Source organism: Peromyscus maniculatus, chromosome 4 (assembly GCF_049852395.1).
Source record: "Peromyscus maniculatus bairdii isolate BWxNUB_F1_BW_parent chromosome 4, HU_Pman_BW_mat_3.1, whole genome shotgun sequence".
In the NCBI taxonomy this organism is placed as follows: Eukaryota; Metazoa; Chordata; class Mammalia; order Rodentia; family Cricetidae; genus Peromyscus; species Peromyscus maniculatus.
In genome coordinates, this window is record NC_134855.1 from 90,062,759 (window position 1) to 90,081,756 (window position 18,998).

The 18,998-nt window shown below is 41.8% G+C and overlaps 2 protein-coding genes across 6 annotated transcripts in view; one reads left to right on the forward strand and one right to left on the reverse strand.

Moving 5' to 3' along the window:
• Positions 1–4,046, forward strand: part of Slc12a6 (solute carrier family 12 member 6) — a 95,041-nt gene extending 90,995 nt beyond the window's left edge. For all 3 annotated transcript variants that reach the window (XM_076570292.1, XM_076570293.1, XM_076570294.1), the window contains one exon: positions 1,274–4,046. In XM_076570292.1, the coding sequence (XP_076426407.1) occupies positions 1,274–1,365 (92 nt within the window). In that variant the 3' untranslated portion in view covers positions 1,366–4,046. The remainder of the gene's footprint in view (positions 1–1,273) is intronic.
• On the reverse strand, positions 3,730–9,506 carry Emc4 (ER membrane protein complex subunit 4). Of its 3 annotated transcripts, XM_006992656.4 has the most exons (5): positions 9,006–9,506; positions 8,578–8,692; positions 5,103–5,256; positions 4,698–4,858; positions 3,730–4,292 (listed from the first exon to the last, which is right to left on the reverse strand). In XM_006992656.4, the coding sequence occupies exons 1-5, from the start codon at positions 9,089–9,091 to the stop codon at positions 4,257–4,259; spliced, it is 552 nt and encodes a 183-aa protein (XP_006992718.1). In that variant the 5' UTR covers positions 9,092–9,506; the 3' UTR covers positions 3,730–4,256. The 3 variants fall into 3 exon arrangements, with proteins under 3 accessions (XP_006992718.1, XP_042131828.1, XP_006992719.1); XM_042275894.2 differs by lacking the exon at positions 9,006–9,506 and having other exon boundaries at positions 8,570–8,691; XM_006992657.4 differs by lacking the exon at positions 4,698–4,858 and having other exon boundaries at positions 4,129–4,292; positions 9,006–9,222.
• Between the last annotated feature and the right edge of the window lie 9,492 nt (positions 9,507–18,998).

The window sequence follows — 18,998 nt, forward strand, 5'->3', positions numbered from 1 at the left end:
TAAGAAAACATAGGATAGTTCGGGAGGGCCTGGATCCTAATCCACCAGCCCCTTCTGTCTCTACTAAAGGGTTTTTTAAAGGAATGCCAAGGGGTAAGGCAAAAGACACCCCCCCCCAAAAAAAACAGCCAAGTGTAGACCGTCCCTAACAACTGGTGCAGGTACGTGGTCCAGGCATCCCCCTAATGCAGCCCTGCTGTGTAAAGCAAGCTCCAATCTCACTAGAAAACCTCTGTGGACTCCCACACATGCCTGCTTGTGTGCTTGTGCATGTTTGGTTGGTGCTCATGGAAGTCTGAAAAGGGTGTTGGATTTCCTGGACCTGAGTTACAGATGGTCATGAACCACTATATGCATGCTGGGAACTCATACCTGGGTCCTCTGCAAGAGCATCAAGTGCTCTTAACCACTGAGACATCTCTCCAGTCACTTGAAACTTTGTATTTATGCCAGGCAATGTGACTCACCCTTTATCCCAGCATTCAGGAGGCAGAGGCAGGCAGATCACAATGAGTTGAAGGCCACTTTAAGTCTATGTACTGCGTTTCAGGCCAGCTAGTGTTACACAGTGAGTCTCTCTCAAGAGTATTTGTTTGTATTTATGTGTGTGTTCTCCTGACTCATTCCAAAGAATTGAACTCAGATTGTCAGGCTTGTACAAATTCCTTCAATAGATAAGCCATCTCACTGTTTACCCAGTTTTAAATCACATTTAGAAAATAACAAGTAAGGCCTGGGGCTATCACTCAGTGGTAGAATATTTGCCTAACACACATTAGACTCTTGGTTTAGTTCCCAGGACTTGAAGGTAAGGAGGGAGGAAACAAATGAGAATATCTTATATTAAATATGCAAAGAGCCTAAATCCAAGGATCATTTCATAGGTTTAAAACTGAATCCAATTTCAGGTTTGGTGGTGCAAGCCTGGAATCTCAGCTACTTGGGAAAAGTGAGGAAGGTCTGTCTGAGTGCCAGAGAGAAATCTAGACCAGCCTGGGCAATTTAGTGAGACCCTATTTCCAAATTTCAAAAAATTAAAATCAGAGCATGCCTCGCATCTACAAGGCCCTAGTTTTAATGCATAGCACTGTTGAAATGGGTGGGTGGATAGATGGATGTTGAATCCAAAGGTCAGGGTTTTTCTATTCTGAGTATATAATTATTAAGAGAAGTGTGCTGAGTTTTCAGTCCAGTGATCAAACAAACTTAGATTACTGATGCCAGGTTATAAAGTGTACTATTCATCTGCCCGTTTCCTTGACAACTTCTGAAGACATGGAATTCCTAGAAGTACTCACCGAGGGATTAGAGCGAGTCCTCCTTGTCCGGGGTGGTGGCAGTGAAGTAATCACCATTTACTCATAATCAGCTTGTGGAAGATTCTGCTTGGTCTTAACTCCCCTAAAAGACTCATCGTCCACAGAGATGACAGCTCTTTCCTACCACTCCCACTCGATTCTTGCGGAGCTGAGCCCCAATTATGCTCTTGGCTGCAACATGATCTGCCATCCCAGCAGAAGTAACTATTCCCTCAACATCAGAATGGTCAAGTCCTAAAAGCTATTTCTGTGGCAGGAGAAGGCAAGTCAAAATTAACAAGCTAAGCCAAAGGGAACCTTTGTCACTGCTGAAGGTAGTGAGTTAGTAAAACGTATGCTAGAAATTTAAGTAAAAATGAAAGACAAGTTACTATCTGACATTCAGGATGAGTCTCAGAAGCACAGTTCAATGATGGTGCCAGAGAGGTAACAGCCAGTCAGCCTCACCTTAGTAAAAAAAAATGAGCAGCCAAGTAAATGTTACCATTGTGGAGATAGGATACTAATATACAAAAACCTGAAACATAGCTGCAGCCTCCACTTATTCAAAAGTCTGATTCCCCCAGATACTAAGTTTTATTGTCTGTACTGTGCCACTATATTTCAATGGTCTTTCTTTAAAAACCCATTCTGTGGTTATAATGTAGACAGTGTTACCGTGGAAAATGTTTTTTGAAAGGTGAAATGTTTTTCAGGTTCTCTAAAGGCTGGGCTAACAGGATTCCAGAGAAGACTATTAAAATGTGCAGAAACAGAGCCTGTGGTTAGCTCTGCAGCACAAAGCACACAAGGTATTATCTGAGAAATGTAGGTTGTTATGCAGCATAACCAGGAGGGTCTCTTCTTCTATCCTTAGTAGGCACTGATTTAAACAAACAAAAGTTGTAAGAGACACTAGGACAGTGTATTGCCACCTCCGAGGGCTCCCGCCTTTAGAGGGGTTCAGTAGAGGAACTGGGCATGTGAGAGCCATACCCTTCACACGGTGCCAAAATCATCTGTCTAAAGTGGCAGACAGGTTTGCATTGGCCTGACGTTAGCAGCTTTTCTTTCACAAGAAATCAATCTGTGGCCTCTTCACCAAAGCCATAGTGAAGACTTGAGGCACTCGCCTCCATGCCCAGAGCTGAGCTTTCCTCGTCAATGTTATTCTGACTCCAGAAACTTGGCTCTGAACCAAGTGCTTCCCTGAGCCAATGATCTGCTGTCAAGTTTCGTTTTCAAAAAGCTTTAAATGTGCCAAGGAAATACTTGTGTAAGGTCAGCTTTTCTAATTTATTGGTCATGAAAACCTAGCTTACCAGCATAGGAAGTCTTTGTGGCTAAGCAGAATTCCAAGTATGTGAAACCTTCATATTCTTCACAAGATAGTTAAGAAACTGTCTTCTTGCTTACATACATGGCTGCTTTTAAATTCCCATTTATTTATGGTAAATTGTGCTGTGCTACATACCCTATAGGACATGGAACACCCGGAATTCAACCCCAGAGACAGAAGAAAACCCTCAAACATGGTTTAAGAAGCTGAGTATAGGATTTGTTCTTCATCCCCCAGGTCCACTCAAGGTAGCAGAGAGGATCCAGAATCTTTTCCTGCTCCTCCCTGCATCGGGTAGAAGAGACTGTTTACAGTTCCCTTTCCAACACTCCATTGCATAGTTGAGTTTAGTCCCCTAGGCTCCAAGGTGTTAAACACCCATTCTGTAAAAGCCAGCCTGTCCAGGAACTGCCTGACACATCTACCCCTGACCATAATACCACCTTTTCCCATAAAAAACAAATATGGGCAGAGAATAAAGTTAACGTTAAGAAAGGCTGTTTGTGGTTAGAGCTATATAAGAATCTTTTAAAGGGTAAGAGAGTTAGCTATTAATATAGCTATTACTTCAGTCCCTAAAACATAAAAATCACTGTTACATGGAAAAATGGTTATTAGGCCAGATTTATACTCATCTCTGTCTAGAGCATTTCATGTCTATGTGTTGCTTATGTTGTCTGTCTGCAAAGTGTTTTTTATCTTTTAATCACTGCAAATAAAGCAATACTGAAAACTTGAGAGAAAATGCACCTTAGGGGAAGGGGCCAACTGTTTCTAGAGGGAAGAGAAAGATCTTCTCCTGCCTTCTTATAAGACCCAGCTTTTGTGTCTTACCTATGAGTTTAGCAGGGCAGGTTGTAACATTCACTCTCCCCCAACTGGCCCTCAGCCTTTCATAGCTGTCTTAAAAGCTGGAGTTTGAACTGCAGGCCTGCTTGACAGGTGCCAGCTTCCTCATGGCAGAGGAAAAGTCACTGCTCTTCATCTTCTGTTGCCTCCTATTCTTGTGGCCCCAAGGATCCCTCCAATCCTCATTCCCCCTAAATGTTAAAAAAAACTTATTGTGGATATTAAAATAAGTTACACTGTAAGTATATTTACATGCTCTTTTCTTCTGGTTTATTTTTCTTTTCATCATGTATAATTTGAATCCAGCATTAGTTTTCACATCTTGCAAAAAATGTCTGATATAGAATTTTTGTCTCTGCTTATGCGACATAGAAGTGAAATATTAACAGATTTAAGGGGAACTTGAGAAACTTTTAAAGCATTGTTCTCGACTGTTTAATTTATTGAAAGAAGATGCTGCTACTCAGCAGCTGCTATTCTTTTGTTTACATAGAGTCTGGTTTTGTTTTGCTCTGTGCTGGGAACATAAATAAAGTTTTCTACATTATTTTCAGTCAGAAGTTGTGCTCCAGTTTCTTTTCTGCTGTAACATGCTGCACATATCCTTGTAGAATCTCTCATTACAGAAAAAAACTGCAGACCTTCTGGTTCTTCTCAACATGCGTGATTATTTTAAGTAAGCATACTTAGGAGCTGTGAGCTTAGAGTGCAAATGAGGCCCATGCAAACAAGGCCTATATACATAGACACCAGGTGCTGCTTTCTCGGGTTCACAAAAGTAATCCTCCACCACTGAACTCCATTCTCTAAAAAAAAAAAAACAGCAAAGAGGTGAATAATGCATAATTTACTCAGTTACCTAATCACAAGCTCTGCCATACATGACATTGTAACTTCCAAACTTCTAATGCTTTTTTATTACTTAAGATGTGAACTCTTGGGCCAGCTAGAGGCCTCAGAGAGTAAAGGCACTTGCTGCCAAGCCTGGTAATCTGAATTCAATTCCAAAAACCCATAAAATAGAAGGAGAAAACCAACTCTTGCAAGTTGTTCTCTAACCTCCACAAACAGAGGCATGCAATAAAAATGTAAAAATAAAGCTAAAAAAATAAATAAATGAACTCTCAACACCAACTCTAACTCCCTACCCATCAAATGAACTAGCTATTCACCATACATCCCATTTGCCTGAAATTTAACATTAACCTTACCTCTGGGGGCTCAATAAAGGCTAGCCAATCTGATGCATGTGTAGGCAACAGTCCCATGGATTGGCACTTGTAAACAGCCAATGCCAAACCCATCAGGTTCCCAATGAGATAGACCAAACCTTGAAGAAACTTCTGACTTGAACTCTCTAGCATCTTGAAAGCTGTTGAGATAACAGACATTGTCAAAACCTTTTTTCTCCCAATAGGAATGAAGGCAACCACAAATTTATACATACAAACCTGAAAGAAGATTGTAAATAGTATCACTCCAAGTAAACAGAAAACTACACACCATTTTCTTTTCATGCCACCACTATCCTGCACACCCTCTAGCCAAAAATATACAAAAGAGTTTGCCTTCAATCTTTCGCATTCAGGGAAGGTGCTATTTTTATGAATACTTACTGGCTGAAATGGCCATAAGTGCTTGAATGGGTCGCCAGGCCATCATACACACCATCATAGTAGGGAAGATGGAGATGGTATTGCCTGCCATGTACATGATGAAGAGGTTCATAGGAATCTGTTTGAGGGGACCCAGGGCGATGTCCCAGCAGCGCTAAAACAAACACACAGTTGAAACCTCTGATCACTACCCTCCAGTCTCACATTCACCGTTTAACTGATGCTTAAGTCAGATGAACACAAATTTCAATTCTCTGCTTGACTGAGCTGACTTTTCAGCTCACCACCACTTCAGGGTGCTACAAGTCCCTCTACTTCTCTATGCTTTTCCCTATACAAACTTTCCAGAGAGTCTTTTTAGTTTGTTTTTCAGAATGGTTTCTCTGTGTAGCCCTGGCTGTCTTGGAACTCCCTCTGTAGACCAGGCTAGCCTTGAATTCAGAAATCTGCCTGCCTCTCAAGTGCTGGGATTAAAGGCATGTACCACCACTGGCCAGCAAGTTTTGAGAAGTTTATATATAATCTTTTTGTTCCTTGAGACCACATCTTGCTATGTCCGGGTTGACCTCCAACTTGAGATTTTTCTCATATCATCCTCCCAACTGATAGGATTGTAGATCTGCACCACCACACCCAGCCAGAAATTCATAATTAAGAATGTGCGAGAAGACTCAGCATCTAGTTCATGAAAGTTAGACAAAGAACAAACTAGAGGATTTGAAGAAAACAAAAAAGAAAAATTCATTAATAAAATAAAATCATCAAAGCTAAACTTGTCTTTTTGCAAAGATTATATATTCAATTCTGGTAAATCTGATGACTTAGAAAGGAGAGAAGACAACTCTCATGTCCAGAAGGAAAAGGGGCAGCTCTATAGATCCTGCACATAATATACTGTCCACATTATAAACTACTTTGACTATTTGAAATTTTAGGAAATGGATAAATTCCAAGAAATGTGACTTACACAAATGGCATTAAAAAAAAGGAACAAATGTAGCTCCAGGGCAGTTAATAAAGCTGACCCTATAATTAAGCCAAGATGGCTTCCCTTGGCAAATTCTAACCATTTAAAGCTAAAAATAAAACTAAGTCTTAAACTTTTTTGGAAGGAAACAAAACTAAAATTTTTTTTTAAAAGAAACTCAAATCACATAAATACCCAAACCTCAAAAAACCATTATGAGGTGTGTGTGTGTGTGTGTGTGTGTGTGTGTGTGTGTGTGTGTGTGAATAAATAAATCTTACTTGTGAACTAATCTAAATGCAAAACTCCTGACAAAGGCACTGGAGAGATGGTTCAGTGTTTAAAAGTACTTGTTGCACCAGGTGGCAGTGGCGCACGCCTTTAATCCTAGCACTTGGGAGGCAGAGACGGGATCTCGGAGTTCAAGGCCAGCCTTATTTACAGAGTGAGATCCGGGACACCAAAACTACACAGAGAAACCCTGTCTCGAACCCCCCCCCCCCCAAAAAAAAAAGAAAAGAAAAAAAAGTACTTGTTGCTTCTGCAGTGGAACCGATGTTTGGTTCCTAGCACCCACATGGTGGCTCACAACCATCCCTAACTGCAGTAGAGGATCTAATTCTTCTGACTTATGAAAGTACCAGGTATACACATACAGGTAAAACACCAATATGCATAAAATTAATCTAAAAGAAAATAAGTTTAATCTTAATAGTATTAGCAAAGTAAATCTATATAAATATAACAATAACTATTTTGTTTATTCACATTTAAAAAGCCTTATTTGTAAATAATTTCCTATAGACCATTCATAGAAAACAGAATTGTTATAAAAGTATTTTATGATCTGCCTTTTAAAAATTATGTCATTTAATAATTTACTATAATGTAATAATGAGATAATACTTATCAAAAAATTAATGGCTCTGTCATTTTCATATTGTAAAAACTGAATGTATGCATTCCTTGGAATAAAAAACATGTGTTCAGCAATATTAAGGCTGTGAGAGAAATATAAAAAGGAAAGAAAATACCAAGTACCACTCTAAACGTTCAGGACACACTTCTGTAAAATTCCTCTGAATATAGCTTTACAAGAGTAATAAGACAGATGCTAAATAACAATATAATTACCATGAGATATATTGATAACATACATAAATGACACAAAAAAAAATATAAGAAAAGATACAGAGTGCCACAGGGAAAGACTTAACTATGTAACAGTAGAGAGACCCTAAAGGAAAAGAGCAAGCAATTTATAAAGGAATCCAGAGGAAAAGCATTCTAAGAATAGAGAACAAACACAAACAGCAGAGAATGGGAAGGAAACCATGATGACTAGAGTGAATAAATGCAAAAATGACAGGCGGTAAGGCCAAAGATGCTACAAGGAGTGAGATGGGTGCGTGCAGAGTTACGTATAATACTAAAAAGATTCTGGTTTGGTTTTTATGCTGAATGAACATGGAATTACAGACTGATTTTGAGTAGGAGGGATCTGGCATGTTCTAAAGGGATCATTTTGATGGCTGTGGAGACTACGAGGGAAACAAAGTAGAAGGAGCAAGACCAGTTAGAACTCTATACAGAAGGGATATTGGGAATTTGAGAAGGGGAGACTTGAATATAGATTCTCTTTCAAAATGGTGGTGGTTTCATTGGGGTTATACACTGTTAAAGCTCATCAAATTGTACCCTTTTAGATTAGAGGTTCCTAAGCAAGGGCAATCTGCCTTCTGGAAAATATTTGGTAATGCTGGAAACATCTTTAGTTCACACAATTGTGGAAAGAAATAATGGTGCCTAATGTGTAGAGAGCAGGAGTATTGAATATCTTACAGTACCCAGTATAATTCCCCACAACAAAAAAGTACTTAGTCCCCAATAGATAATAGTGCTGAGGTTGAGAAACCATGTTTTATTTTAAGTAGAGGAACGGAGGGACAGATGATAAATGAGTTAGTCTACTACAAAAATCTAGGTGCAGGATGGTGGTTAGGGCTGGGATGATGTAACAGGTGAAGGCAGTAAGAAATGATAGCGGGATTGGGATTTTGTTTTTAAAGGTAAAAGTAACAAAGGGCTGGAAAGATGGCTCAGCGGACCAGGATTCTATTCCCAGCACCCACATGGCAGCTTACAACTGTCTATAACTCCAGTTCCAGGGGATCTGACACCTTCACACCAATGCACATAAAGTTAAATTATTTTTTTTCAAGTAATACAATACCCTAACAGACTGAAAGTATGTCAGGGAACTAGAGCAGGAAAATATGGCTTCAAGGGGAAGGTGATGCCACCGACGCCATTTTTCAACCCATTTCATAAACTTTTTTTTTTTTTCAATTAACCACTTTTGGTTCTTATATGTAAGATACTGTAATACGAATCTAAAGCAGTTTAGCTCCGGAACACTCAGGCAATGGCTCTCTTTACCACTACTCCGGAGAGTAAGGTAAGACAGGGCTGGCCCAAATGCTACAGTAACATCTAATACCTCTGTACCTTCTCCACCAGGATCCGGTCTGTCTCTTGCACGCTGGTATCAGGCACTTGCTTGTCCAAGTAACCGACTGGATAGAGTGAGTCTCCCTGTCCGCTGCCCCGGTCACTTCGGCCCCTAAAGAACCAAACCAAGTCAAGAGACTAAGAGTGCTACTTTCCAAGCCCGCGTTTCCAGCTCTATAAATCACAAGAATAAAGATCCTCAGGTGTAGCTACCCAAATTAGACCCTCTCGTGCGTTCGTCAGATTCCAGCCTATTGGAAAGTCTACAAGATCCTTAGGGAAAAACAACTTCCACAGCACAAAACTTCCTCAGGAGAAGTGTGTGTGCCACCCACCCGTGTCGGAAACCTGTGGCCCGGGGTCCGCTGGATTTCGGGCCATTCTAGGGTAAGGCTCGGACACCAAGCTTCACTCAAACGACTCACCTGCTGCCTCCTCCCGGCCCGCTCAGCTCAATGGCCCACTTGAACCGCCGGCCTCGGTTGGCCACCAGGCCGCCCTGGGTCGTCATGACAGCAGCCGCTGGCTAAAGCTCCGTTGACCGACCCGCCGCTGCGTACCTCTCGAAGAAACCAGAGGTGGTGATCGCAGGTACTCCGACTTGCTCCCTTTCGCCACAGCGCACTTCCGGTGCATGCTATGTACGTCACGCGCTCCCCGGAAGCTCGCGCTCGAGTGTCCGGAAGAACGAGCCCCTGGCTTTAGGAAAGCCGGAGAGCGAGGCAGTCGGAAGTCCAGCTTCTTGAGACCCCTCTGCGGATCGAGATCTTGTGCTCGGGTCTCTTGGGTGCGCGTCACCGAGCCGGAGTCAAGTCCGAAATGACAGGCATTGAAGACAAGAAGAGTACGAAAATGAAATCCTGTTTTAATCCCGAGGTTGCTCGGAGCTGGTGACCTTGAGCGAGTTAGTTATTCAGCCTCTGGCTACTACGTGTCCACGAGTTGCAGGAGCTATATATTTAGGTTTTTTTTGTTTGTTTGTTTTTCCTCTTACTTCGTAAACTAAGCCAACGACGTAGACACTAGGGGTGGAAAGCTACGTGGGCTCAGGATTTAACTGGCCTTTTAGTAGTGAAAAGTCTTTTCACTACTTACTAATGGTGCCACTTCGACTGTGTTAAATCCAGAGTTCCACCTGCCTCGTGCAAAAAATGGGATGATCGCCTACTTTCAAGACCTATTGTGAGATTAAATAGGACCTGTAACCTACGCTTAATTTTTTTTTATCATTAAGTATTCATTATTATTCCTGGAAAATGAAGTCTATATTCAATTTCTTGCCTGTATTGTAATTTGGCCAATTACTGAAAATAGTTTCCGCCTTCTCATCCTTTTATTATTCAGTGTTAGTGTGAAAATCATTCGGTACATCTACTCCCTTAAGTTATCGTATTAGAGTGGAGCTGCTAGATCAAAGAGTATGTACATTTTAGAAGAATTATTTTAGCCGGGCAGTGGTGGCGCACGCCTTTAATCCCAGCACTCGGCCAGCCTGGGCTACCAAGTGAGTTCCAGGAAAAGGCGCAAAGAAAAACCAAAAAAAAAAAAAAAAATTATTTTAAATGCCCACTTTTAAGTTCAAAAAACGGTAGTTTGCTATATTTTATTTACTTTTACTTATGTTATTCCCAAGTTTTTTGTTATGGCTGGAGTTTCGAGGGAGTGTAGTGACAGTGTGGTTGAGGATAAGGTTGAAGAGGCTTCCTTGACCACCTAAGAGTTTGGTGATTTGCACACATTGAAGATTCCCACCTCCTCTCTAGTGTCCAGTTTTGCAGTTCTGTGTGCAAAGAAGAGGAAGTGATGAATCACATCCAGAGTAGGACAGTGGTGCAGGGCATGAGATTGTATCATGCTATTCAAAACAGTGAAACTTAAAACATGTATGTAGAACTTTTCCTCTTAACATGTGTGGAACATAGTTGAAACTAGGGTAATTACTTGCAGATAACTGAAGCCATGAAAAGCAAAACTATTGATAATAAGTACAACAGCACTGAATAGTGAGTAAACTAAATTGTAAGTAAATATACCAAGGTAGAAATAGGCTATAATTATACTAATGTAAAACAAAATATAAAATGGGCTGCCCATCATAAATATTGTGTTAAGTAATAGTTCTCAGGTAATGTTGCCTAATTTTCAGGGTACTCGTGTTAATTTTGAATGAGCTTTTTTTTTAAAAATATTAAGTTGGTCGACGAAATCACATATTCCTATTTAATAAATTCCCTTTCTTGCTATCAGAAAGTTTAAACTAAATCACAGTTACTTTGTCCACAAAGAGTAAGCCAGGAAATCGATTCCTTTACTGCAGGAATCTTCATTGTGTAATTTGCTGAAACATGTCTCAGAAAGGATGAAGACATTGGAATGAGATGAAGAAGAGCTCCAAGATCAGATTTGGGAAATAAATGTGTATTATATTATGCTCACCTCTATGGTATTTTCAGTACTGTTCGTATAGTGTAGTGAACCATTGAAAAGTGGTTACAAAGCAGAGCGTAGCTCCACTGGCTCCTCCAACCACAAAGCGGCCCCAGAAATGTGGATGTGTCTCACGACCCAGCGTAACAAGACCAAGGTCTCCATAGATGCCAAGATGTTGAGCATCGGTGTTCCAGCTGAAGCACATCATCCAGGGCATCCTCAAGCAGCTGCCGGATGAGCAGCGGCTGTTCAAAAATGCTCAGTTCCTTGACGACGATGGAATGAATGACTCTAGGCCAGACAGCACAGCCACCGGCCCAGCCACCATGAGCCTGGTCCTTCCAGCAGGTGATGCTTTCCAAGCCCTGCGCACTGAGCCCTTCTCCAGCCTGCCAGAGCCTCCAGAGGTGAGGAAGCCACAGGATTCTGGAGACAGTGCCAATGAATAAACTACCGTAAGGGCCCCATACCCATCCCTACAGACCCATTCTCCCAGTAAAATTTAACTGTCAGAAAATAAAAATGGCAGCCGGGCGGTGGTGGCGCACGCCTTTAATCCCAGCACTTGGGAGGCAGAGCCAGGCGGATCTCTGTGAGTTCGAGGCCAGCCTGGGCTACCAAGTGAGCTCCAGGAGAGGCGCAAAGCTACACAGAGAAACCCTGTCTCGAAAAACCAAAAAAAAAATAAAAATAAAAAAAAAATAAAATAAAATAAAAATGGCTACTAAAGAATTGCTCTTAGTTTTCTTTCCTTACCTACAGTTTAAAAATTTATTTTTTGAGACAGGCTCTCACTATATATACCTGACTGGCCTCAGATTCACAGAGATTAGCCTACCTCTCTCCCCCAAGATTAAAGACATTTGCCAAGATGTAGGGCCTTTCTTCTTTCTTTTTTTCTCTCTCTCAACCAACAGATTCTGTTCCATGGAATATTGTAGGGATGACTGCTTTATGCATGTAAGAATGCTTCATGAGAAAAATTTAGGGCATCTCCATAAGCTTCACTTGTTCTTTCCCTTGTCATTGTTTTTGTTTGTTTGTTTGTTTGGATTTTGTAGGGATTTTTTGTTTTTGTTTTTTGTTTTTGTTTTTTTGAGACAGTTTCTCTGTGTTGTTTTGGTGCCTGTCTCCTGAATCTCACTCTGTAGACCAGGCTGGCCTTGAACTCACAGAAATCCACCTGCCTCTGCCTCCCCAGTGCTGGGATTAAAGGTGTGCAACACCACTGCCTGGCTAGATCTGCTTATTCTTTTTAAAAAATTATCAGAATATCATTAAAGATCGAATGTGTGTGTGTGTGTGTGTGTGTGTGTGTGTGTGTGTGTGTGTGTGTGTATACGTGCATGTGAATGCATGCATCAAAAATGGGGTTTTGAATATGGTTTGAAAGGAAATGTGTGAGGGTTTTGTTTTGTTTTGTTAGGAATTTAAAAATTGTGCATGTTCATGTGTGTCTCTGTGTGGGTATATTGCAAATAAGTACAGGAGTCTGAGAAGGCCAGAAGGTGTCTGATCTGGAGCTGGAGTTACAAGTGGTTGTTAGCTCCCAGACATTAGTGCTGGGAGTCAAACCCAGGTCCTCTATAAGAGCAGTGTGGGTTCTTTAACCCCTGAGCCATCTCCCTTGCTCTAGTATGTTTGTTCATAAACCCAGGAAACCTGGATTCTAAACCAGAATGGGCATGAATTACCTGGTTGTTCGGTTAGGGACCCTCTTCATCTTAATTTCTTCATCTATAAAATAAACTTAGATGAGAGTGTCTTCTAGTTCTAGAATGGGTTATATATACTTGCTGTCAACAAATAATATTTTGTGCTGGTTGTGGAACCTGCCTTCAATCCCAGCACTCTGGAAGTGGAGACCAGAGGAGTTCCAGGCCAGCCTGGACTACATAGACACTGTCAAAAACAAAAACTGGGCTGGAGAGATGGCTCATTGGTTAAGAGTACTGGCTGCTCTTCCAGAGGACCTGGGTTTGATTACCAGCAGCCACATGGCAGCTCACAACTGTAACTCCAGTTCCAGGGGATCTGACACCCTCACACCGACGTACATGCAAGCAAAACACCAATAAAATAAATAATCAAAAACAAAAACCATTTTGCCTACTATACTTTCCATCGGTATACACTCCTAGGGGGGGAAAGGGCTCAACTGATAAGACACTCAAAGAAATAAGATCTCAGATCCTTTTGTTGGTTTCCCACGCTTTTCCTGGGTCTCTGAATTGTGCTGAAAATTCTTTTGGCATTAATTATAGCAATTCTAAGCCTGGAAGTCTAATGTCTGTCTGCTCTGGAGGCACATGAGAATCATCTGGGGAGCACTGAAAAATACTAATTTTGTTTTTCGGGGTTCTTTCCAAGGGTGGCTAAGGTGACCTTGCACCAAAGCGGCAGCTGCAGTCGCCCCAGGTCCATCTTCGGCCCCACAATGTTGCCCTTGGCGAAAACACACTCTGCAGTTTTCAAGTTCAAAGCATTCGAAAAGCAGTGGCAAGGAAGACAAATATAACAATGCTGTTTTAGCAGCTGGAAGCAGTTTCTGTGTTGCTCTATGGGCATAGACAGCAACACAGATTGGGATACAGGAGAACCTGCCTCCTGTAGGCAGAGCCATCCTAAAGGGCAAGGTCAGTAACCATGCCAGCTGCTCTCCTAATCCATGAATTGTTTCAAAACCAACTCATCGGTGGTGCTGAGGAAAAGAAACATGAATTCGTAAAGTATGACACACTGAAGAAAACGATAAAGTGCCTTTGAAGCCTTAAAAAGTTACTAGTGCCTGGGATTCTGATTCACTCACTCTGAGTAAGCCCTGGGCATCAGTATTTCTTGTGGGTCTTTTGATAGTTGTTGTACAGAAGGACCTAAAAAAAAATCACGGGAGCCGGGCGGTGGTGGCGCACGCCTTTAATCCCAGCACTCGGGAGGCAGAGCCAGGTGGATCTCTGTGAGTTCGAGGCCAGCCTGGGCTACCAAGTGAGTTCCAGGAGAGGCACAAAGCTACACAGAGAAACCCTGTCTTGAAAAAACAAAACAAAACAAAACAAAAAAAAATCACAGAACAAAAACATTTTTTCGCCCTAAAATAAAAAAAGGTTTTATTTTTTACAAATGAATTCAAGCAAAAATGTTCAGTCTTTGAGAACCTCTTTGTGTACCTCTGACTGGGCCAGAAGTGATTTGGAAAACTCGTCAGAAAATTCAGAATACTGAAACTGTAAAATAAACATTCAATTTCCCTTACTTCGTATTTTTGAGCAAACATTATTTTAGTTATAGAAAACAGACAAGCCTCGGTTCAGTAGCTCATGGGTTGTTTTGTTTGACTATTATAATAAGCGGCACCTGTACATTTGTACCACTTTGATTTATCTTGCAGGGTTGGGGATCAGACATACCAGGTGGCTGCCCTACTCCCGAGCTAACCCCTCAAGCCTCTTTTGCGTTGGTTCCTGCATTTCATCCTTTGCCTCCTCCCAGATGTCAGAAAATCTCTTTCATGCCATTCTCCAACTGGTTTCATTTGGATTAAAATCTGAATGAGGAAACTTTTTATTCAGCCATCTTTGCAAGAATGGATAACCCTAGAGAGACGGGAATCTTTTATAAACATGTCCTGAGCTTTCTGTCATAGCATCTGACAGTATCTCTATAATACTTCCATCTGACTAACCTTTCTTGTCCTACCAGTCAGCCCGGCATGCTCTAATAGCCCCTGAACCTCCTTGCTGTGTCAATAAAATGGATTGCATGGGCAAATCCTTTTGACTCTGCCATCATCAACCCTCAAAGACCACCTTTCATGACACATTTTTTTTTTCTGTGTTAGTAACAGGGTCTTAAAGGGAAACTTTCACCCTCCGTTTTGTCTGTCTGTGTTTTCAAATCACATTGTGGGGAGGGGGACCATGCCTTACTAATTATTGTTGGGTGGCCACATAATAACCATATGGATTCTAATTTTCAGGATTTTCCTTTTCTGGTTCATGACTGCAGTGTCATAAGATGCTCCTGCCAGGGTGAAAGGAACGGGTAGTGTGGTGTTCTGAGATGATGTTGATTTAGTCATACCATTCTTCTTGGCAATTACCTTTTCTTCATTTCAAGAGTGTTGTTGTGCAATCCATGTTTTAACAAGTCCCCATTATGGTATGCTTTCCTCCAGCACTTGCTTAGGAAGCTGGGAGGGTTTCCATTCCCACAGAACCCATTAAAGGATAAGAATGACAACCGTAGCATGAGTCATAATGATATAACATGATGGCCTAACAGGTCTCTCCAAGTTTGGTTACTCTGGATCCATCCATTCATTCCAGTGAGTAATTTAAGCCTCTTCAAAGTGGGCTAAACTGTCCCTAAATCTGAATGACCAATCCAAGTCCTTTAGAAAAAAATTTTCCTTTGTGCTAATTTTTAAAACAGTAATCAGTTCAAATAAAAAGCATTATTTACAGCCTTAGATTTTTGGAGGACTATGATGGACTAATTAATGTCTGGGTCTCTCACAGATCTCGTATGTTGAAATTCTAATCCCTAGTGTGATTATTTTTTTGAGATAGAGCTTTGAGAAGCATTTAGGTTTGGATGAAGTCATAAAGGTGGAGCCCTCATGATAGCATTAATAACCCTATAAGAAGAGAAAAGAGATCAAAAATAGCTCTCTTCCCCTTCCTTCCATGTGATAATTCAGCAGGGAAGCAGCCATCTGCAGACCACGAAGAGAACCCTAACCTCTGGACTGAACTAGCTCACACATTGATCTTGAGCTTCCCAGCTTCCTGAACAGTGAGAATGTAAGTTTCTGACATCTAACCCACTCATACTTTACTAGGTCAGCCCAAGCAAATAATACAAGTGGGGAGCAGAATTCAGTAACTTCTAATGCTTCAAAAGATAGTCATTCCTTAAAACCTATATTGGGGGAGCTGGAGAGATGACTCAGTGGATAAAGTCACTTGCTACCAAGCCTAACAACCTGAGCTTGATCTCTGGGACCCACATGATGGAAAAAGAAAACTGACCTACATACACAAATAAATAAATGAATATAAAAACACACGCATTTATGGATGGAATATTTGATTTACTCATTAAATCAATAGGAACACCCTAAACTCTATTAACTTACTCTTTTTTTTTTATTTAATCTGTCTCGCATGTCTGTCATGCAAATCTAGCTGATTATTTTTCAAGGATGCAAAGCCTATGTGACACGGATGCATTTGAACTTAGTCTCAAACTGGTGGACATTGAGGCCATTTCCATCTTTCACTATTACACACACACACACACACACACACACACACACACACACACACACACATCGCTGTGAACATCCTTGGGTACCTGTCAGTCTCTCTCTAACAGAATCACATACTTAGGAGAATCCGATAGGTTGAAACGTCTTCTCTAAAATGTTCCATTTCCCGGCTGTAAGAGAGTTTGCAGATGCATCAGAAACCAGTTGTCCTCACAATAGAATCCCCAAACCCTTTAATACTTCCCTCTTCTGTCCGCCAGAAACAAACAAGATCGTAATTAGTAGCACAAAGCAGGGTGTTGGCATTTTGGTATTTGAGACCATCACAAGTCCAGCAAACCAGGAGCTGCCTTATCTGACACTGAGGCTACTTCCTTCCACAGCCTGCACAGGAAGATGGGGATTGACTTTGCCAACTGGCTGGAATTTTCCAGAGGTGCCTGAAGCAGAGCAGTGGATGTTGCTTATGGAATAGATGATCTGTTGCTGTGGGCAGGTCTCTTCAAACCCTGTCTCTTTACGCCACTCCAAGAGGATGAACACAATATTGAAGGCAGTCAATGCTACAGTTCTCTAAACCTCCGATCCTCATCTTCATAACTATGGTTCTTGCCACCAGCCCTCCTTGCCCTTCCGGGCCACTCTGCACCCTGGTGATGGATCAGGCCTCAGAAGAATGAAGTAACTATCACTGCCCTCCTTAGCAGTTTCTGTGGAATCCTCAAGTGCCTCCAACCACCGTGATAAACCCAGGTGCTTACAACATTCTGGGGTCCCACGTAGGTTTCAGTCTTCATGCCTGCCACTCTCCAAAGCTGTGCTCACCCTACTCCAATAGGGTAGACAGTGATCCTTACACTTACTGCACACTTTCTGTTCTCTGTCTTGAACAGCACACCTGTCAGAATCCTGGCCAGCTTGGCAGGCCCAGCTCAAACCCTCCTTCACCACCCCACTCCTAATTTGCACTAAGAGGCATATGTAGGCCTTTGCATAGAGTTCTTTACTCTATGGGTGTCTATGGATATGAGCTTCTCTGCACATTGCCGCTGAGTGGTCCTACGTCATTGCAGGGAATGAGGCATGAAGACTAACTCAGCTACCTGTTTGCTCACAAGGAAAAGACGAAGGGTAGAATCCTTTGCAGACTGTCCACTGGAAAGGTCTGGAATTGGCCACCTTTTGCGCACAGGTATTCATGTTGGGATATGGAAAATACGGAAAGGCTATTCTTATGTTCATGGGATTGCAGGTACAAGTGTGTGTGGCTGTGCATGCATGTGTGTGCATACAGAGATCCGAGGCCAACCTCGATGTCATTCCTAAGGCATCATTGTCTAGATTTTGTTTGTTTTAAAATAGGTTCTTACTGCATAGTCTTGGCTGCTCTAGAACTCATTATATAGACCATGATAGCCTTAAATTTACAGATACCTGCCTGCCTCTGCCTCCTAAATCCTGGGACACCACACCTAGTCATTTTGCTGGGGGGGGGGGGTGGGCGGCAGCGGCGGTGGTGTGTTGGCAATGAATTTTTCAGGGTATGTGTTTTTGTTGGTTTGTGCTTGGAGATGGTTTTCTGGATAGTGACCAAGAGGGAGAGAAAAATGTGTAGCTCAGGCTAGCCTCAAATTGCTGATCCTCCTCTCCCTGCTCCTAGCAATGTTTTTATTTATTTATTTATTTATTTATTTATTTATTTATTTATTCATTTATAGTATGGTGCACAAGTGCCTCTGTGTGTGTGTGTGTGTGTGTGTGTGTGTGTGTGTGTGTGATGCCAAAACTGGGTTGGAGAGGTCAAAGGACAACCTGCAGGAGTTGGTTTTCTCCACCACCTTTACGTGGGTTCCATTAGTCCTGGATCTCAGACTCAGGTCAGCAAGTGCCTTTATCCACTGAGCCGGCTTGCTGCCCCTCCCCCGCCTTTGTGTTTTGTTTTGTTTTTGTTTTGTTTTGTTTTGTTTTGAGACAGGGTTTCTCTGTGAAGAGCCCTGGCTGTCCTGGAACTCACTCTGTAGACCAGGCAAGCCTGGAACTCAGAGATCTGCCTGCCTCTTTCCATGCTCCCCACCCCCTGGGTCTGGGGATTTAAAGGCAAGTACCACTGCTCTTTACAGTTCCCCTCCCCTTTTTGAGCAGTCTACCAGCTAGCCAGGGAGCCCCAGGTTTCCATCCACCTGTCTCCACCTCCTCATCATGGGGATTATAATCATGTGCCATCACACCTAGCTTTTAAAATATGGATTCTGAGAACTGCACTCAGATCTTGTGCTTGCAAGCAAGCACTATACACCAACTGAGCTATTTCCCCAGGCCCATGCCATGCTTCTTTAATTAAAAAAAAATCAAGCTTTATTGAGTATCAAGAAACAAATTCAACTTTATTGATAGGAAAAGTATTGGTGCTTCCAATATCAAAGTGGTACGATTTGTGTGTATTTCAAAAGGTTCAATACCTACACAGCTTTCTTTAATCTTTATGCTAAAATACGAGAGCTGGGAAGCCTGGGCAGCTCATCACTGATGGAAATTTTAGATTCTGGGTCTAGAAAAAGAACCTTTTTGAGACTATATTTTATCATGTTCCACAAATGAGAACACTGAAGTTCTTTTCTGGTCTTTAGGCACGTGGACTCCTTATTTTTGATGAGATTTTCCTGTTACTCAAGCAATCTTGGGTCTCTGCTATTTGCTACCATACCACTCAGCCTCTCTT